Source organism: Podarcis raffonei, chromosome 2, assembly GCF_027172205.1.
Source record: "Podarcis raffonei isolate rPodRaf1 chromosome 2, rPodRaf1.pri, whole genome shotgun sequence".
NCBI classification, from domain to species: Eukaryota; Metazoa; Chordata; class Lepidosauria; order Squamata; family Lacertidae; genus Podarcis; species Podarcis raffonei.
Genome location: NC_070603.1, coordinates 45,863,916 through 45,885,815, shown reverse-complemented (window position 1 = coordinate 45,885,815; position 21,900 = coordinate 45,863,916). Strand labels below are relative to the sequence as shown.

Genomic DNA, 21,900 nt, shown 5'->3' with positions numbered 1-21,900 from the left:
TAGAGAATCAGTTTAAGTGTTTGAAACTGGATATTCTGGCTTAATTGGTTTGGAGATCATATCCAAAACAGGACTATAAAGTTGTCTGAATAACAGAGAATTTATCTTGAGTTAAAGCACTTGGAATTGATGAACAGTCTTTTCTAAGACCCCCAACTGCTGCCCTTTGGCTCCTATCATAGGGAACATGCCAGATTCAACAAGCAATCATTTACTGTGGTCCTGCTGTTCTTTATTCGATCTCTGACTTTTACAGCCTTGATGTCAAGTATTACAGCCGGAACGGAGTCACAGTCACCAATGAGAGGAAGATCGCTGTCTTCAAGCCCATCTCCTCCTCCATCTTGTTTAAAATGGAGGAAATGTGGTGAGGTTGGTGCACACACAAGTGCATGTGACGAAAGAAAACTTGGAGCTGTTAGCAGAATTATTAAGTTAGACAATGTGTCACAGTCACACATATTTACACATGCTTCTAACAACGCAGGATTTTAGGAAGGTGTTCATTATGGAAGTGGCAAGTCTTTTCTGGAGAGAAGAAATGTAGCAAAATAAATGCAGGGGGAGTGAACAAATCACAAGTTTAAAAATAAATGCAAGGTGTGGAGATCATGAGACTTAGTACTAGAACTGCAGTGCTAGAATTAGAATGTGAAACTTTATTTTTGCTTCTGTGATTTTTATTGATGTGGAATGAATCCTATTTACCAGCTGGTCTCAATTTCTTTGAGAAGCAGAATTGCTCTGAATGGAGCTACTAAGGAGTGCAGCGAGACCAGTTTCTTATATTTCTTTCTGCACACAAAATAGAAGGAAATTAATAATTAATCATGTGTAGTTTTCTTTAAGATGGCCCTGCTTCGGTGTTCAGTTTCTGTTTCCCTAAAGAGTTTTTTTGTATGTGTTTTTTGGCCAGCATGTAGGCCTTATTTTTATGTGAAAGCTGCTGCATTTTTTGTAATAGCAGGCATTTTGTCTCCCTCCCCTTCCTTCCCAAGAGGTGGAAAGCTCAAAACAGCCTTTATGAGGCCATTTTACTTTGGGGAAGAGAGGAATGAAAACTTCTGTTATAGAATCTCTTTATATCAGAATATAGAGCTGTGGCATATATTAGAGGAGTGTTTACACACTGAACATTAATCATGGAATAGCTATGCTCTGTTCACGCATATTCAGGGCCAGCTCTATCATTTGGCAAAATGAGGCAGCTGTCGCAGGTGGTGGACATGGGGAGGAGTCATTTTTTTAAGTGCCAACCCCCCCCCAGCCCATGCTCACTTTCCTCAACAGACCATGTTGCTTTCCCCACACCACCCAGATTGTGTATGAACCACTTGCTATTATAAATGATGTTTGAAATAATTTCTTGCCACATTGGCAAACGCAGTACCACAGGAAATCCGACCTTGCCCAGAATGACTTTGACCTTCCTCAGAGTGAGAGGGAATGAGGGAATAGAGGCCAAGGCACACCCAGTAAGGCAATTAGCAAGTAAGCAGAAAGAAAGAAAGAAAGAAAGAAAGAAAGAAAGAAAGAAAGAAAGAAAGAAAGAAAGAAAAGCAGAAGTGCCTGCCTCAGGTAACAGAATGTCTTTTGCTGGCACTGCCCACGTTTTACATGGCACTAGTATGACATAATGACCCAAAATATTCCTGTCTCTTGCTTTCCCTAAAGTGCTTTCTTTCTTTTCCCCAGAGGTCAGAAAATCCAGCTATTTGTAACTCAATGGAATAGCGGTGTAATCTCCTTAGATGTAGATGGCTTATCACACTGCTTTTCTAGCCTGTATAGATTGCTCTTGCTGCTGCCATGATGCTGGAAGGAAGGCCACTCCCTGCTGCAAGGCCCATTTCCACTTAGCCTAGGAGGCGGGACCGAGACTCACCTTGAACAGCTAAAAGAGGCTCCTGGGAGGCTGGAGGGACATTGCTGGAACAACTCTTGGGTTGGGGCAACTGGCTAAAATGTTTTAAATGGTTCTAATTTTGGTTCCTCTTTCGTTTTTGTCAGGTTGGTGCTGGTTAAATGTTTAGTTTGGGTTGGCGGTTATTTTAATTTGAGTATATCTGTAAACTTTGTTATTGTTATTGTTGATGGTTTCTATTGATTTATTGGTTGGTTTGCTGTTTGTATAGGATAATTTTTTTAATGTTTGATGTTTTGTTGTGTTTTTATATATATTGTAAGTCGCCCAGAGTGGCTGGGGAAACCCAGCCAGATGGGTGAGATATAAATTAAAAAATTGTTTTGTTGTTGGTGTCGTCGTCTCAGATTGCTCTTGCCATTTATTTCTCTATGGCTCTCATTTCTAGGAATGAATTCTATCTTTCCAAGTAGCATTGCCTTTATATCCGTTTCCCCTATGCTCCCTTAAATTAAAATACGGGCAATCATCATGAGGATTGTAGCTGAGGTAAGGGAAGGATTGACCCAGTTGGCTATAGGGTGGCTTGAAGCAGTGTTGATATTCCACTTACAGCTTGAAGCAAAACAGGTGCTGCTAAATCATCCACATCTGGAAGAACCCCTAACCACAAAAGCCACACCGGTAACCTAAAATCTTAAACCAACATCCCAGCCAAATTCCCAAATGGCTTTCTTCTTCACCTTCTTTTACATGCTGTACTTGGAGAAAGATGGTTTCTGTTGTGTATTGAGTCAAAACAGTTTCCTACCCTCAGTGAAGTAAGTGGGTGTTGATCCTATTCTACGTTTAAAAACCACTCATCATTCTCCATTATACACAGATCTATCGTTCACAATCACCAATAGGATATTGGCAGCGGAGGTGGGGGTGGGGTGAGACTATGAAAGGGAGATTTTCACAACAGGTTACATAAGCTTATCTTGATATGGGCAGGTTTATAACTGATCACCCTTTGAAAGAGTTCACAAACAAAATTATGTTGTACATTTGTGAGATATCCCAGGTGTATCACTCCCTCTAATAGCAAATTTACTGTGAGTGTCAGCAAACTAGGTTGAAGACTTGGATGATGCCTTCCTAGAGCAGATTACCAAACATTTAAAAAGGAGAGATATAGTAGTAATGGGAGACCTCAACTACCCCAATATATGCTGGAAGTCAAACTTTTGAAGCAGAGATTGGCTAGCCATTTGTCATAGGTGCTTTAGTGGAGATTCCTGCATTACAGAGGGTTGGACCAAGGCAAGATTATTCTCGGGGTTTCTTCCAACTCTGCCATTCTATGATTCTTTGAGTCTATGCCAGCAGTGTGCCTGGCCCTATACAAACATAAGGTTTTAAATCAGAATTGTGTCTGAAAGGCAAATGGCAGGCTGGGGAAAAGGATGAGCCGGGGTAATGTGCATTTACATAACTGCAAGGAAAGCCACATTTAAAATTGTAATTGCGAGGAATGCTCTTGACTTATTAGGAGTGAAAAGATCTCTCAAAAAAATTAAACGGAAGGGGTTTAAAACTGAATGCTGAAAGCAGAAACAGAAGAGACACTGCAGACATTTCAAAAGTAAGGGGCAGCAATAAAGTAAAGGATAATTTAAGCATTTGTAAATGATAAGGAGCAGGAGTGGAAAGGAAAGTTTACAACTGCAGCCATAACAGGAAATTATCAGGGGTGAGCAGGGATGCGACCATGAAGGGTTCTGCAAATAAGGATAGAAAGATGAAGAAAACTGAGAAAAGGAGTAAGAAACTATTGAAAGAAAATAGGAGTACAAGCATTTGGTTCTAAGAGCTAGCAGAAGTAATAAATTTGGTGAAAGAAATGCATGGCTCAAGATGGCAGAAAGGGAAGCAATTGAAAAGGCAGTTGTGGCAAGAGAGGCAGGAAAGAGCTAAAGGAAGGGCCAAGTTCTTAGCTGTGGGGAAACCTAGAAAGGCAGAGATTTCAGCAATGCTCTGAAGGAAGAAGTATCAGCAGGTTTGGGTTGCTGAATCAATTTGAGTAGTAAAGTAGAAAGAGCAAGGTTTTTTTACATGTTGAGTTTAAGCCTGCAGGAAGAAATCCATGCTGATAAATCTGAAAGGCAGTTCGCATTGCAGGACTAAATAACAGAGGCCAGGGCAGGAGTAGTCAGGCAAGAGTTGAGTATTTTCAGCATCCTAATGACACCTAGAGCCACGGGATGCAGTAACTGCCCAAAGAAATGTTAGCTGAGCAGGGGGTAGGCAGACAAATGGAGACTGATACAATTTAAAGACAGGAATGGAAACAGATTAAGCATCACACACACACACACACACACACACACACACAAAGATTGTGGAAGGCTTGTGTTCTGTAAAACCAACATATTCTTGTACTGTTAACATCTGTACTTAACCTGAATCAAAATGTAGCCTTTTAAAGATGTAACAACAACAAATTATTATTATTATTATTATTATTATTATTATTATTATTAATAATAATAATAATACCCCGCCCACCTGGCTGGGCTTCCCCAGCCTCTCTGGGCGGCTTCCAACAAAATATTAAAATACGGTAGTCCATCAAACATTAAAAGCTTCCCTAAACAGGGCTGCCTTCAGATGTCTTCTAAAAGTCTGGTAGTTGGTGTTCTCTTTGACATCTGGTGGGAGGAATGTAACCCCATTTTAGATACTGGAAGACTGCTTTGCCTTATTGTTATTCCCAGGTATGTTAAAAGTTGTCCACCTGTTACAGACAAACCGAAAGATCTGGTTTATATCCCCCCCCCCCTAGTTATTCCATTCATTTTCTCCACTGATATGGAATTTACCCATATGTAAAACCTCTTTGGTGTTGTACAAGATGCAAATATAAGATAAGACTACCAAAATGTGAAAAATAAATTTATTGTACCTGGGCAGGGGCAGGGGCTTGATCAAGAAAATTAATAGGTATGTGTCCTGCAAGTCCTGGGTACAGCCTACTGGCAAAGTACAGATTCCAAAAGCAAAGAGAGAGAGAGAATCCACAGAAAGCATTCTGCTCACCTTAACTAAAACCGCCATCATTGGCTGGCCATGTTAGCTGGGGTTGGTGGGAAATGGAGACCAGCAGCACCCAGAAGACCACGGATGCTGCATTCCTGATGTAAAATCTACAGCTACTTCATTTATATTCTGGTTTACCTCTAAGAAGCTCAAGCTTTCTCCCACACATTTAATCCTCACAAGCCTTTGATGGGCACTGGGCTGAGAGATGGTGACTGGCCAAAGGCAGCATAGATAAATATGGATTGTAGCCTGGCTTTCTGTAGCCCATAGGCCAATTGTCTAAACTACTGTAGGGATAGCCAGAAGTTTTGGACTACAGCTCGCATCAGCCCCTACCAGTATGGCCAATGATCAGGGATGCTGGAAGTTGTAGTCCACAATATTTGGGGTGTGCCATGTTGGCTACAGTGACCTAAGCATTGCACCACATTGCCTTACCATTCCCCTTCCACTAAGTAATACCACCCAAACATGATTTCAGGACACCAATGAACAACTTAACACAGCCCAGACTAGCATGTCACAATGTGTGACCTAAAAGTTCATACTGAACAAAACGGTCAAAACTTGCCATACTCCACACACCAGATGTGCAACGTACATAAATGCAACACTTGTTTTGGCTTGTGGGTTTATCATTATTAATGTTTATTATTGCTGTTGTTGTTGTTATTCATGTTGCAGTGTTGTTGGGCACTGCTTTTCTAACTTGGGATTTAGCATGGGCATTGAACCCTTATTAGCTAAGCCCCCATCCGATTACCCTCGTTGTTATGATCTCGATTAAAAGACACACTCAGGTGCCTGAGCAGAAGTGGAGTAATTACTCTGCTAGAATGCCTAGTCTCCATGACAACCTGGTAGAGAGAGAATAGAAACCTCTGAGAACAGAATCCCAAAACCTAGAGGCAGATGGGTTTGTAAAGAAAGAGGATAGCCCCCTGTGTTAAAAAGCTGCTAGGAGGTCAAGCCCAATAAGCACAAGATAGAGGCCTATCCATTTAAGCAAGCAAGAAGGCATTGTTATAAGCAAGAGCTTCCTCACCCTCTGCACCTGGTAATAAGCAAAGCCTAAATGACGAAGAAGAAGAAGAAGAAGAAGAAGAAGAAGAAGAAGAAGAAGAAGAAGAAGAAGAAGAAGAAGAATTTATACCCCACCCTGGATGGGTTTCCCCAGCCACTCTGGGTGGCTCCCAACAGAATATTAAAAGCACAATAAAACAAAACAAAACAAAATAAAAACTTCCCTAAGCAAGGCTGACTTTGGATGTCTTCTAAAAGTTATGTAGTTGTTTATTTCCTTGACATCTGATGGGAGGGCATGCCGCAGGGCGTGCGCCACTAACACTAGTTGGAAAACTAGTTGAGGTAGGAGCAATTCCAGAAGTTACATTTGTTCCTTGTGTTATTCGCATGCAGCCTGCAGAGATTTTGCTACAACTGAGGTCAGTCAAGTGTAGCGGTTGTATATTACAGCTGTTGACAATAGGATATGTGGGGGTCTGCAAGGAGAGGAGTGTGTAAACAAAACAAGAAGTCCTCCTGCTAAACAGAAAATTTGGTGCACTGCTTTGACTCAAAGATGACTGCTGGGATGTATATGGGAAGTAAATACGATTATGCAAGAAAAAGGTAGCATGAAAGAGAAACCACAGGGCGCACTGGTAATAATAAAAACAGATTGTGCTTTCATGCACTAATGCTCCGCTTGTAGAAATGATCCAGTAACAAAAGGCCAATTCTCCTGATCCAATTGATGTGGTATGGCACAGTGTGCATTGTATGGAACTAGGTGGGAACTGGCTTTTGATAAAGCAGCCATGTGACTGCTTCAACATATGCTCAGCTGCAGATAGTTGATGGGCTACTGTGTTCTTTCAAGTTCTGCTGCTCACCCTGCCCTTTCCCCCCACAATTCCTGGGTAGAACTAAGCAAGTTTCTATGGGCTGCCCAATCTCGATGTGGTAATTCCAGACAGGAATGCTCAATTCCTTCATGCTGCTCAAATTGTTGTTGTTGATATCATTTACATTAGTCACTTTCCTTACAAAAGTGACTCAAAGCAACTTTCAAAAACTACATAAATGAAAGATGCCTCAAATGATGGGACATTTCTTACATATCTGTCTTACCCAGGTGATACTTGATAAATTGGCCACTGCTTACCCTAACCCTCAGGATTAATAGCTTAGCAAGAGGAAATAGAATTGTTTTGACAGGTCTTGAGACCTATCAGCAGAAGGAGCTGTAAAGTGCTTTGGCTTTGTTTTGGTTAGTACAGCCAACTAGTTGTGAATTTTAATTTACATAATTGTTGGGTTTAGGAAACAGGTGTTTTAATGTCCATCACTTAAATATAATATAGTAAAAAATATTGTCTGTGCATTTTAGATGGAGACATATCAAGGGGAGACTGATACGGACACAATGATTAGAGGGAAGTGATGTAATGACCGTCTTGGGTTGCAGTTGGTGCTCCATTGAGAGCCAGCGTGGTTTAGTGGCTAAGAGCGGTGGACTCATAATCTGGTGAACCAGGTTCGCTTCCCCGCTCCTCCAAATGCAGCCACTGGGTGACCTGCTAGTCACACTTCTCTGAAGTCTCTCAGCCTCACTCACCTCACAGAGTGTTTGTTGTGGGGGAGGAAGGGAAAGGAGATTGTTAGCTGCTTTGAGACTCCTTCAGGGGAGTGAAAGGTGGGATATCAAGTCCAAACTCTTCTTCCTTTTCTATAGCAAAATGGGTTGCAGAGAAACCTGGATGTAGCAGAGCAGACTGGGCAACGTTAGATTCCTGGATCCATCCCATTTTCCTTCAAGTTTTCTTAAATTAACCATAAGAAATTGCTGTAGTTGGGCCTGGACAATATCATTTATTGCTACTGTGCTGCTTTTCTTGTTATTGTGGTATTTTGTTTTCAAATGGACAGGCATTGAAAGGGAAGTGGTAAAAGGGGAACAGTCGTCTATACACCTCATGATTTTGCCTTAATTCTATGCAATCTATCTCAGGCTCAGTAACCCCTAGTGTGCATTTTCCCAAACTTTATATTCTTTTACATGTTTCCTACATGTATAGAGTGACCATCTTATGTTGCTAGGCTACTAATAGTGTTTTTTAAAGGGTGTATGTGGAGTAGGGATGGGGAATAAATTTGTTTCCATTCACATTTAAAGGCAAATCTACCTAAAAGGTGAATTGTACCTGAAACAATATGCCATCTGGAACACATTCATCCTTCATAACTCACACTTCTCTGAATTTTGCAAGCTCTCTAATACCATAAAATGGGTACAAAAACATATGTAAAGTGTGCCTAAAATGCATATATTAGCGAAAATGAGAACAAAAATGCATGACATTAGATAAATTTGCTTGCAAAAATGTGTACATTTGACAAAATTGCATAAAACGTGGTATACTAGGGTGGAAAATGCACAAAATTGCTTTCAGCAAATTCTCAAACTGATACAGAAATTTGGAAAAAAAACTTAAGGTTGGATAAATGAGAAACCAAAATCAGAGTTTCACCCATCCGTAGTCTGAAGATAAATAATGGGAAAGGGATCTCTGCCTGTCACAACCTAACCCTTTAATGATCAAGAATGATCAGTTCTGATACCTGAAAATCAAGTAGAAAGCCCTATGACTTCTGCCTCACCAGTATCACACAGTCTTGATTCTGAATTTCAGTATCAATTGTTGCAGCAAGCTTGGCAGATTAATATACAATGCATTCCCTTTATAACAATGAAAATAACTATTCTTTTATCAACATTATTGTTTAGAATGATAGCAAAAAAAATAAGTAGGCAAGATGACATCTACTATAAGACCCACCTCTGCTGGGTGTTGCAAGTTTTGCTAGCACAAACTTGCACACATGCATTAACTGAAACCAATCCAATTAAAATATAGCACCTTTGTTTTGCTACACTTTGCCTCTCAGCAGAACTGAACAGATTCATGTGGTTGTAAAATAGTCCATTTTTATAGACAATTTTCACAGTTTAAGACAGAATTGGCATGGCTGTCTTTAAAACAAAAATAACAACCTCTCGCTGCATCCAATCTGTCTTTTGAAGTCAAGCCATTCTTTTGTAAAGGCATTTTCCTTGAGCATGGTCAGCTTAGGCCTTGCTCACACGCCAGGATGCGAGTGAAACAGAGCCTCACATTTTTATTTTTATTCTTAAAGTTCCCTCTCTATTGTGTTTTATTATTAGAATCACTTATATACCACCTTTCAGGGCACAAATCCTTTCAAGGCATAAAACAATACTAAATACACTTAAAACTATATTGGCTCTTCCAGCATAAAAATATGACAGAATAATAATTTTAAAGAAACCAGCAGAAATAAAATGCTCAGTGAAAAGAAGAAAGTCCTTGGTGCCCATAGGCACCAGCTCTGAGGGACTGAGGCACTTTGAGGGCCCCAATGTTTTTTTCTTCTTGAGGGGGCCAGCAGTTTGACAGTTCTCTAGGTGAGAAACCAGAGCAGGTTTATCTAGTCACTGTTGGGCCATTATTGATGGCTGCTTGTGAAGGTCATTTGGGTGTCTTGGTGAGCAGGAACATCATTAACTTGTTCAGAGAAGTTTTTACTGTTTGATATTTTATTGTGTCTTTAATAATCTGTTGGGAGCCACCCAGAGTGGCTGGGGGAATCCAGTCGGATGTGTGGCATATGAACAATACTACTACTACTACTACTATTATTATTATTATTAATTATTATTATTATTATTATTATTATTAGCTGTGCTCAGCTAACAGCTTTGAGAGGCACAAGTTGTGCAGGCCTGTTCTGGACAGAGCTTTACAGTGCAGTCTTATACATGTGCATAGAGTTCAATGGGGCTTCCTCTCAGATTGCAATTTTCATCATTTTCACTCAGCGTGGAGTTCCTTGTAGCCCTTAGTCTGACATCACTATGCAGTCAATGGTGGAGTCCATAGAATCAAGGTCAATTGAAGAGGTTGAGCATGTGGTCAGATCTAAAGGTATCATACTTATGACAAGCCATTGATCTAAATATATCGCTGTCTAGTGGAGAAATGAATTGATTGTCTTCTCTTGCTGAAGATGCCAACATGTTTCATATCATATTATTCAGTGATGACAGCATTGTGTAATTAGCTTCACTCCCACACTCCCATTTCTCTCTCATTTCAGAATTATGCAGAGATTGGATTTCTCTTTCAGCCTCTGTTTAACATCATATGATGATGATACCCAAGACAGATTCTGGATCGATTGCATCAGATACAAACTGCCAGTAACATCTTCTGCATAAGTTCACTGGAGAAAACTTGATTCGTGTATGAGTTTTGCAGCAGGACTCAGGAAAAATGCAACCATGCTATTTGAGTACTTTTCATATGGACTATGCATCTTCTAATCCAGGAGTGGGGAACATGTGGTTTTCTGGAAGCTGTTGGACTCCCATCAGCCCCAGCCAGCATGGTCAGTGGTCAGGAATGATGGGACCTGTAATTCAGCAATGTCTGGAAGGGCACAGCATCCACATCCTTGACCTAACAAACAGAATTAACTATGTAGCCCTTCACAGATGGCTGAAATGCCTGGGGAACTGAGTGCTTGTAAGGAGATTGCATCCACTATCCTGCCCGTAACTTCTCAGACATTGGAAGTTCTGTTGCAAACCAAACCTTTTTGTGTACAAGTTGTGTAGGCTATTTAAGATGCATCAGAGACCCTCTATTTTGGAGATTCTCCCATTTCTCAAATGAAGCCTACACATATATTATTATAATATATAATAAATTATTATTATGACTGGTACCATAAAGTGTGCCATGTATAATGTTTCAGTTATGCTTTCCATTGGTAAAACTATAGGGTTGTCATGCAGGTTTTGTACATAAAAGTAGGGAATTCATGTGTGATCTATAACTGGGTACATTAAAAATGCTCACGATTTTTATTTAGTCTTTTGTACTGCTGTCAGAGCTTTATTTTCTTCTATTTTTAATTATTATGACAAAATACAGAAGTAAATACATTCATTCTCATTCACCTCCCCCCAAATGTAATATATCCTTAGTTATATTTTATTGTAACAAGCTATATCACACTATTTTAAAACTGTGATTGAATATTTACAGATGTACATATAATATATATACATTACAGTTGTTAAATTAGATTCATTTTCCAAAGTGACTTTTTACCAACAACAGTAAAATAAAATAAGAGATGATTCCTTTTAAAATTCTTCTACTGTAATGTACAATAGTGCAGCATGTGCATTCCCTTGGGGGTTGGGATATGAGAGCCCTCCCTCCCTTTGCATGTAGTAGCAGAACTGTAAAAGGAAGAGGTGAAAATCACTTGCAGTTTCTCTTCCGTCATTTCCTGTACTGTACTAAAGAGCCTTTAGCCACACAGTGCTTTGAACAGAATATAGAGTACATAGAGTACATTGTGCCATTTGTCACGCTACGGACTCCCAAACTAGCATTCACTGGAAGGAAAACGAGCTGAAACAATTTGGTTAGCAAAGTTTTCTCCCATTACATTCAGGATCATAAAATCTCAGAAGCATGTCCCAAAAATGTGTGTTATAAAAGTGTTACAACAGACTGGAATACCTCCAGATAAAATAAAAGGGAGCCACTAAACTTGTTGGCAATACTTTGTATGTTATATAAAGACACACGAGAAATACAGATGCAACTGAACAGAGAATGCCAACAATGAATGGTTCAGCTTCTTTCAAGCAATTTACATAATCATAATTGTAGATCTTTCTTCTTAAAAAAATTAATCGGGGGGGGGATGCATACAGTAGGATGAAAATGCATAGCAGAATGAAATGTGCAGCATTCATCTTTAATATATATATATTAATCTTTTGCTAGTTCTAAGCCAAATTCTCACCTGGTGTTTATCAACAATTTCATTAATCTCAGTAGAATTATAACTTTTCCATTAGCAACAGCATGCATCTTAATCTACAGCTCACTTGAGGTGAAGCATGGGAACTTCAGTGTGTTTATTTCTCCAGACTAGATGGCTCTAGACATTACAGATGGCAGGACTAAACATTACAAGGGATCTCCTTGTGTGTTACTGATCTGCAAATGCTGTGCTTTATCCATCTTGAGGCAGACATATTCATGATTGCATCAAGAATCTTTTTCTGTGTTGTTTTGTCAAATGCACATTATGTAAAAAAAAAACCAACCTTTATGTGACGGCATATGTTGGTGTATCAAGATCCCTTTTTTATGTAGTGTTTTACTAATGTGCAGGAGCACATGTGCACTTCAATACAACATTGCCCCCAAAGATGTGGGTGTCACATAAGGGGGGGAAAGTTCAAGTGAGCTGGAAGACTCAAAAACAATGTGCATGCTTCAGTTCCGGATTGTGTTCTAGAAAGCTTCCTGCTTAAACTGGAGTTGAAGAGGAGTAAAATCTGAAAAGGGAGAAGCAACCCACCCCTTTCAGCCCAGCACATTTGGCTGCCTGAAGCAGAGCCCCATTGGCAGTGTTGTCTCTTTGTTAAGGTCAACGCTTTAAAAAAGTCTTTTCAAATCGTTCAGATATGGATTGCTCCAGCTCATCAGCTTAGTTGCATCTGGCCCCAAGTTGTGCATGAAAGGAAGCTTGCAGATCCTGCTCTTTTATGAATTTCATTTATTCATTTATCAAAAGTTATAAAGTAAAGGTAAAGGGACCCCTGACCATTAGGTCCAGTCATGGCCGACTCTGGGGTTGCGGCGCTCATCTCGCTTTATTGGCCGAGGGAGCCGGTGTACAGCTTCCGGGTCATGTGGCCAGCATGACTAAGCCGCTTCTGGCGAACCAGAGCAGTGCATGGAAATGCTGTTTACCTTCCCGCCGGAGTGGTACCTACTTATCTACTTGCCCTTTGACGTGCTTTTGAACTGCTAGGTTGGCAGGAGCTGGGACCAAGCAATGGGAGCTCACCCCGTCACAGGGATTCGAACTGCCGACCTTCTGATCGGCAAGCCCTAGGCTCTGTGGTTTAACCCCCAGCACCACCCGCGTCCCTATCAAAAGTTATACACCACCTTAAAAAAATCTAAAAGACCTTGACTTAAGCAGGGTACATAAAGGATGTTAAGGTGTTATTCTGAGTCTGGTTTCCTTTGTTAAAAAATGCTACCGTCCCTGGAATATTTAAATACAGCATTAGCTCATGTTTTCCCATTTAACTTGGTGGGACAAAGGCTGCAGTCCTGTGCACATTTACTAGTCTTATGCACATTTACCAGGGAGTAAGCTAAATTCTGCAGGACTTACTCATGAGTAAGTGCTCATAGAATCAGGTTTTAGGTCAGTTTAATTACAAGTGTGCTTGTCTGAATTTTTTGGTTAAGTGGCAGCCTCTTATCCTGATGTTTGTGCCAGTATTATTCCACCACCATGCTATGCAATTTGATACATGGCCTAGAAAAGCGCCTTGTAGGGAGCAACAATTTGAGCATAAGTGAATAATTAAGCCCAAGCTTCAGCCCTGAGCTATTTAGAGAACGAGCTAAAACACAAAGGGAATCAATAGAAGGACTTGTTCCAGTGATCACCCTCCATGGGGTACATACTTTACATGGATTGTGCCAAGAGTTCATAGTGATGTCTTCAAACACTGAAGTATTTTACATTCAGTGACCAGAGCCCCACAATTGTCTTTAGAACCAGTCACTTAGCCCGGTGAGTCTTTTGGTCCTTTGTCACACCTGAGTTTGCAGCCATCAGTTGGTTTGATGGTCATTTCGAAGATGCATTGCAGTAGGTTCAAAAAACTGAAAGGAAAGAGTCAAAGGAAAATTCAGTAAAATACTCCCTACAGGGCAGTCAATCAGCAACACGGGTGCTATTGATTTTCATTTGTCTCAGAAGACCTAAATCAGCAGCTTATTGTATGGAAGAATCGTAGCTGATGTGACTCAATAAGGCCCGATATGAAGTGTGCATGGCAATGACTCTCTAGCTATTTCTTTTCTACACATTCCCCTCCCACCTGCCTAGTAACTGAAATGTAGCTCCATAAAAGCTTACATGTGAATAATTCTGAAGTTCATGCTTAAATGTTTTAAGAACTGTGCCGTTGTCCACATGCCTTGTTTTCAAAGCACATGGGGGAAATAGGTCACCTGACGTCACAGTGATGTCAGGTGAGCAACCCCACCAACCTGTCAAACATGGCCCATTAGGTAGGGGTGGGGGAGACAAGAATCCAGCCCATCAGTCAGATCCAGTTCTCCACCTCAACACAACTTTTTATTTTATTTTATTTTTCATCTTTTTGAAACAAAGAGCAAACAAATACAGTGGTACCTCGGGTTACAAACAGCTCAGGTTACAAACACTTCAGGTTACAGACTCCTAACCCGGAAGTAGTACCTTGGGTTAAGAACTTTACCTCAGGATGATAACAGAAATCATGCGGCAGCGGTGGGGCGGTGGTGGGAGGCCCCATTAGCTAAAGTGGTACCTCAGGTTAAGAACAGTTTCAGGTTAAGAACGGACCTCCGGAACGAATTAAGTTCGTAACCAGAGGTACCAATGTATATGTTCCATTGTCATTGTGCTGGCATCCATCTTCCTCGGAAGAAAATGGAGGAGCGTGCCTTTGGGGGTGAAGTCAAGCTGTTGGGAGGTCGCAGAGCCTGCTGTGGCTGTAGAGACCGATGTGGAAGAGACATGTTTTGTTGCAGCTGGGGCAGATGAAGATGTCCAGTTGTGCTGCTGCAGATGCACCATGTAGTTTCTTCTCTCTGCGTTCCTCCCAGCAGATATTTCATTATCATTGCAAATTAGACAATATACCGTAGGTATACTTATACTTTATACTTAACAATGCTCTGTGGCTGGTTGTTTCAAATAAGAGTGTAAAAGCTTCCTACTATTCCTGTGTCATTGGATTTCCTGGTCAACAGGGTCCATGACCTTCCCCCCCAAGCTTAATTTCCTTTTCTTTTCATCACATTAAATAATATATCCTTCCTCCTCGGTGTAAGGCTTTCCCTCTCCCCCCACTTTTCCTTGTACTCATAACTTCCTGTTCTCTCAAACCATCCTTTATCTAGCCTGTTTACTCTTTTACCCATCCTATCTTTCATTTTTCCTTTTCTGACCCTTCTGTCTGCTCTTGAATTCCTCTTTCCACTCAGCCCCCAGATTGCAGCTCTGCCTCCCTGGGCTCCTGTCTCTCCCGCCCAACAAAGCATACAGTTACAGTGTGAAGTTTATCTTCAGCAAAACATTAATCTTATGCTTTTTTTCCCTGAAACTGTGCTGTTGATAAACATTCTGATAGTGAAATTCCCTGGCATCCTAAAAGCTCAGCTAAAGACCTGGGTGAGTGGTGGCTTGAAGACTAAAATATTCATTTGTCTATTTAAAAAAATGTTTATAAACTTTTTTATTTTAGGTCCACATTTTTTTGTAGCAAATCTTCTTGACATGAGAGAATCTATTTGTGGTATTTCCAAAAATTAATGTTCTTTTGTCCCTAATTCTACATTCACACAGGCAGCTTCTTTAATGGAATGAAAAGGAAAATCCTTACTCCATCAATCTCTGTACTTGGCTTGTGACTGTCTGTGCTAGTTTGCAGAGTGGTAAATCCCACTGTGATTACCAGAAGTGCGTGTTTGCATTAGATAAACTACGAAATATATGGCATTCGTCCAAAGTCATGTGCGTATGATAGAGAAGCTGTGTACTGCAACATTCCATCTAAATTAATTGCAAATTGATCTTGCGTAGAAGGGGATGTCTGTCCTCTTAAAACAATGATATTAATACTTTGATTTTGCAAATTATAAACATCACCAGGCATGCTTCTGCAATTAAACATCTGTCAGCATTTCAGTGGTAAACCCATATTTCCCCATGGCAGCAAAACCTGACTTTCACAAAGTGCTGTAGTCTAAATACCTCCGCTTATAATTTTACCTTGGAGATTGTGTTTTGAATTTGTCACTTTGCCCCAGAAAAATTACACTTGAAGAAACACTATGTGGGATGCTTAAACCACACAACCAACCAATTACTCCTCAAATTGAATTCTTTTACTGTGCCTGAAGATCTAGGCTACCACCATACAGTTAGGAAGCAACTTATTTCCCCAGGAGTCACTATTCCTGTTTGTGGGGAAACATGATTTAGCTTCATAGATAATTTCACTGTAAGTAGATTTTCAGTTTTAAAATGCCCACCCCATATCAGCCAAATATAATATTTCATTGCCAGGTATTATTATTATTTATTCCTTGTGAACAGGGGTAATGCAACTAGTGGAGCTAGTAGGCTGTTTTCAAATATAACTGGATGCTTCCTAATGCTTTTATTATCACATATGAAGAGTCAAATGACATCAACAAGTTCATAGGTGAAGGTAATCATATGAGGGCTCAAGGCAGCAGACTGTTCTATCCATCCTAGGGGCAGCCAATATGATGCACTGTAGATGTTGCTGTGCTACAGCCCCCATAAACATTGACCTCTGGCCATCTTGCCTGGATGGAAGTTTGGAGACCCAACAACATCTGAAGGGCTCTACATTGATTACCCCGATTCAGCCCATCTCCTGGTCAGATTAGCTGGTGACTCCCAAAGCAAACCACCAGGTGTTCATCTGGCTTTAACTTCTGAACAACCATTGCATTTGTATTGCCATCATTTGCCACTTTCAAGTACTGTTTGGTGGAAAGGCAAGATACAAATTTAACAAACAAATACAAAATAAACATATTGGCTTGGATCCTAAAGAAGAGTTAACTTGAGGAAGTTTACAGAAGGAAAGTTCTGTATCCCATCCCTGGCCTACAACCCCACCCCACCCCATGCCCCATTATTCAGGAGAAGCCCCAGACCCTATAGAGAGGCTGGCAGGGGTGTTGCAGGAGAGAAGAAATGTGAAACTTTCTTATCTTAGGAGTCAAGCTATATTCTCTAGTGCTCTCTCTCTGTCTGTCTGTCTGTCTCTCTCTCTCTCTCTCTCTCTCTCTCTCTCTCTCTCTCTCTCTCTCTCACTGTGTATACACCGCTGTGCAGAAGGAACTCCTGAAGGAGCCAGCTTGCCCAGTCACTTTAATAGAAAAAGAAAATCCATGCTTGCACCCTCCCTTTTCATGAATTGATTTTTTCCTCCGTCAAAATGAAAAGTAAATCCCTTTTGGTCATGGCCTTGACCATGACTTTAAGATACCAACTACAGTAAGCCTGCAAGACAAAGTTCTCCACTTCTCATTTATTTAATTCCATCCACCCAGCAGGTTTTCCTTGCTTGCCAGGCTTTGGGAAGGAGGTGTGAGGGCTCTGGAAGTGTCCCTGAGGCTGGTAACGAAGGCACCTCCTCACTTACAGGGGTCTGGGAAGGTCGAGGGAGGGCTCTGGGAAGCTCTCAGGGGCCTCCCGTGACCTTCTCAGATCACAGTAAGCAGCAGTCCACTTTGTGGAGGCAGTTCCAGGGGTTCCTGACTTTTGCAATTTGGCCTTTGTGCGTGGACCCCTGGAAGCAAACTCTTACAGTACTTGTATGTGGTGGGCCCATGGTATAGCTATTCATTCAAAAACTTCTCCTTTAGTGTTAAATTCAGCTCAATACAGATTCAGGTTTCATATTGCTGGAGAATACTGCTACTCACTTCCATAGTGTCCTTTGAAAGGTAAACCACCCAGTATACCAGGTTGAATCCTGCAAATGCCACTGGAAAGAGGATCCTGGAGTACTGATCTATTTTACTCGTGCCTCCAATTAGTGGTGGTGGCGGTGGTGGCGGTGGCGTAGTAACAGATGTCTGTTGACTTTGAGATGCACTATTGGACAACATGCTTGTTTCAAGGGAGTGATCTGTTTGAGACGTCATAGAGTTGACTCGCTTCTTCAAGTTGCAGTTGGAGTCAGAGTGCTACAAGGAGAAATACAGTTACGACATAGTTTACAAGAAACTCGGCTCTGTGGTTTTATTCACCATACTTAATATTTAAGAATATTAAATTCTTGTTTTCCCCTCTTCCATTTTTTAATCATTCTCCCACCCCCTAGCTGCCACTGCCTGCTCTAAAATCAACATGAAACAAACAAGCACAGAAACACTGGAAGTCATTGTTGTCACCCTTGAAATCTATGTATCTGCATCTTATCCCTCTGATCTCCATTCTTTGTTGGCAGGTTATATTTGGTGGAATGCTCTGACATGAAATGAGAAAACATCCTTATAGAAGAATCCAGAGACGACATATTTTGTTGTGTGTATGTTTAAAAAAGGAAGATTGGAAGAAAGCCAACAACTGTTTAATTTCTGTAGCGAACTGCACTTTCCTCTAATAAACTGTAATTTTCCAAGGACAAATTCAAACATCAAATATTGCATTCACTTAAAAACTGAACCAAAATGGTCTCCATATGCTGTCCCCCTCTCCTATAATTTCCTAGCAACCTCTGCTTTCTGGACTTGAAGAATACTTTGCTCTCTCAATTTCCACCTCTACCAAACGCAAATTATTATATGGCTTTGTTTTCCACATCTCGCTATGGCCTGCAGCATTTACAACAGCAGTTCGGGGCTAATATATTTAAGAGTCATTTCATGTTGTGTGTCACCCAGCAAGGATACATAATTGTGCGTGAGTGTCTGCAAGGGAGGCTTGAGGACAAACACATTTAAGAGTGGAAGAAACCAAATGGAGCCTCAACGCTCACTACTGAGGGGATACAGTCACGGATGCAAGCAGGAGAGTGAAGCTTTCGGTTCAAAGCAATGGGAGCCCCAACACTGGTTCTGGGCTAAGTGCTTTCACCTGGTTTTGCTCTGCATTGCCAAGTGTTCTTCATAAACTAGAAATGTTTTGGAAATTTTGCCAATCTAAATTTCTCTCAAGATTCTGGATTATATGATCATATTTCTGAAGTGAGGCCAATGCAGTCCGGGTTCTCCTTTGTCCCACTGTTGCCTTTTCAAAATTTGCAAACTGCACAGTTTGCCACAGATTTCAGTTCCTTTGGTCGTCTCTTGGGACATCCCCCTCTCCCTTTCTCTGTATTGATGATGTGCACATGGGCTTTACAAAACACTATTAAAAAACAGCTGTCAGCAGTTTAAGGATTACATCAAGATTTACTTTGTTCTACGTTTTACTGATGTAGAAAGGATAGTTGTATGCTTCAATGGTCAATACAATCTGGATATGAGTGTATAGTTATTTCCATTAATATATTATCATCATCATCATCATTATCATCATTTCTATACTGCTTTATATTTTTAAGAAAAAAGTTCAAAGGGGTTTACAAACTACATTAAAACATGAAATAAAACAATCCAGAATAAAACATTACTGGAGAAAGTCAAATATAAAGTTAATATTCCAAGCAATATAATTAACAAGAAACAAAAATATTATCTTACCAATTTAAAAATAAAGCATTACAAAGGAAATCAACTACAGAATGCACACTTAATGCAGCAAAATGTTAACAAAATATATATATATTGAACTTTTCATAAGAAAAGCCCTCTCCCACCATGCAGCAATCAGCACTGGATAAGTGGGGAACAGTGGAGGAGACAGGTTGAGGGTGGAATTGAGGCACATAGGCTTTTCCTCTGCAAAACCCCCCACTTCACTAACAAACATATCTCAGAACCAGAATAATCTTCCTAGGCCTTTGCTGGCTGTGGTGCAGACTCATGGTGGCAAACTCATTACCAAACAGAGATGCAAACTTTCCCACAGGGAAAAAGAATTAACGTAACATGTTAATTGCATTAAATGTAAGCACACTTTTCAATTATTTAAATGTATGCAGATTTTTAAATTGAGACTGAAAAAGGAAAACAAAAGACCTAATGCAGCTGTCTCAGTAGCAAAAAAAATGGGTCTGTTCTTAGACAGGTCTCTTGCTTTCCTTAGTAACGGCCCACATCTCTACAGGGAAGACCTCTTTGTCATATGCAGGCCATGGTCATTGATAGAGAAAGCTGGCACATGATGGGATTATTACCAAGTGATCTGTTTACCTGAATTGGCCCTGGGAGAATATTGCAAAGCTTATGAAGCTCATCTCCACTGTGGTTCCCTGCCAGTGATCTGATAGTGTGATACAGTGATAGCACCAAGCGTTTCCATTGCAAAAGCAAAAGATTCATTCCGTGCTACACAGCAAATGCCACTGACAACTTAAGATGGTGTCCCTTTACCTAGTCCACTCCAACTCCATTCATCCCTGCCTGTGGAACATACTAGCAGGGGCTGATAGCACACCAAAGCACTTGCCAGGTTAGAGAAGGCTGGCTTAAGTGCTGTGCTTAAGCACTGGCTCCACAGTTACAAATTAGCCATCCAGGAGGCAACCCTGTTCTAAAATATCCACTGTATTATTGCATCTTTGGTTAGAATATTCACATAAAGAGGTACAGTGGTACCTCAGGTGAAGAACTTAATTCGTTCTGGAGGTCCGTTCTTAACCTGAAACTGTTCTTAACCTGAGGTACCACTTTAGCTAATGGGGCCTCCCGCTGCCACCGCGCGATTTCTGTTCTCATCCTGAGGCAAAGTTCTTAACCCGAGGTACTATTTCTGGGTTAGCAGAGTCTGTAACCTGAAGTGTCTGTAACCCAAGGTACCACTGTATATAGAACATGAGAGTCTGTCTCTCCCTCTCTATCCATACATGAAGCCTTCACACTTTTGAAAGTAGAGATGGAGCTTCTGCTACAATCCTCTTTCTCACTGCACATATATTCACTCATGCGCTACAGACTGCCATAATAAAAGGAGGTACAGAGAACACAAGGATATCTTCATATCCCACCAATCCTGAGACAAACTCCCAAAAAGCTAAGCTAAGGGGGGGAGGTATTGGAGAGAGTTCCCATTTCAATAGCAACTGGCAGCACCTCCTAATAGAGGCCTCTTTCAGAAATGGAATGGAAATACAACATTTGGATATATGCACAGGATCCCCAGTGATGGGGATAATTGGGTGTTCTCCCATCATATTTGATTTTCAGAAAGAGAAGATCTTCTAGTGACCTACTTTTCTGTAGACCAAACAAACTCAGACACTCCTGCTCCCCCCCACCTCCCCATTCTAAAATGTCCATTTCTTGAATCGTCATTCCTTCGCCACTCACATTAACCCAAATAACTGGCAGGGGAAATGCTTTGCAGAAGGTTCTAAAGTCTACATGTACATATATACGATGGGGCTCTGCCTATCAGGAACACAGATGTCTGATTTTCTATTTTCCCTCCTACACAGCAAGCCGAAGACAGATTTAAAGGGGAGATCATCCACAGATGTGTCACAGAAGCAGAAAGAGGGTTATCCATGTCCACTTGCACTAATCATCATAATAATCCTGCTCTATAAATGGAGTCTTTGAGCCACTGCTTTCAGTCACAGTCACTTTCAGATTTGGCTTGAGGTGCCTTTGCTTTACAAAAGGAATGAAAGCGCTGCCGCCTGCCTTATTAGAATCCTTGTCCCTTCTGAACAGAGTTACACCGCATGCTAATCGCAGCACATGTCACACACAGGTAGGCCCAGAATTCTGGGGCCTTCTTCCAGTTCTGTTTATGATGGAGGGGGGAAGGGAGGGGGGTCAACAATGTCAGGATAAGCAGGAAAGCTTTGGACCAAACCCAGTCTTTCACGTTCCAACAAAAATTCAGAATGGATATCCACTTCTATTGCAAAGACTGCCCGTGCCATAACAGCAACTACAGATGGTTTCTTAGTGGGAATTATTTCTAATGGATGAAAGGAAATCTCATGGACACTGGGTCAATTCATATATTATATAAATAGTGACCCTTACTTTCATCCATGGCAGTTAAGCTGGGGTGTTAGTGTTGGTTTTAGCTGTTAAGTGTTCTCAACTTGAATTTCTATGAGATTTTATATTTCTTCTTAGTATGCTAATACTTTCTCCAAGAGG

At 40.8% G+C, this 21,900-nt stretch overlaps 1 protein-coding gene across 2 annotated transcripts in view; it reads right to left on the bottom strand.

Annotated features, from left to right (window-relative positions):
- Positions 1-13,565: 13,565 nt before the first annotated feature.
- Positions 13,566-21,900, bottom strand: part of GABRA6 (gamma-aminobutyric acid type A receptor subunit alpha6) — a 30,786-nt gene continuing 22,451 nt past the window's right edge. For both annotated transcript variants that reach the window (XM_053376464.1, XM_053376465.1), the window contains 2 exons: positions 17,602-17,865; positions 13,566-13,749 (listed from right to left, as the gene is read on the bottom strand). In XM_053376464.1, coding sequence (XP_053232439.1) covers positions 13,699-13,749; positions 17,602-17,865 — 315 coding nt within the window. In that variant the 3' untranslated portion in view covers positions 13,566-13,698. The remainder of the gene's footprint in view (positions 13,750-17,601; positions 17,866-21,900) is intronic.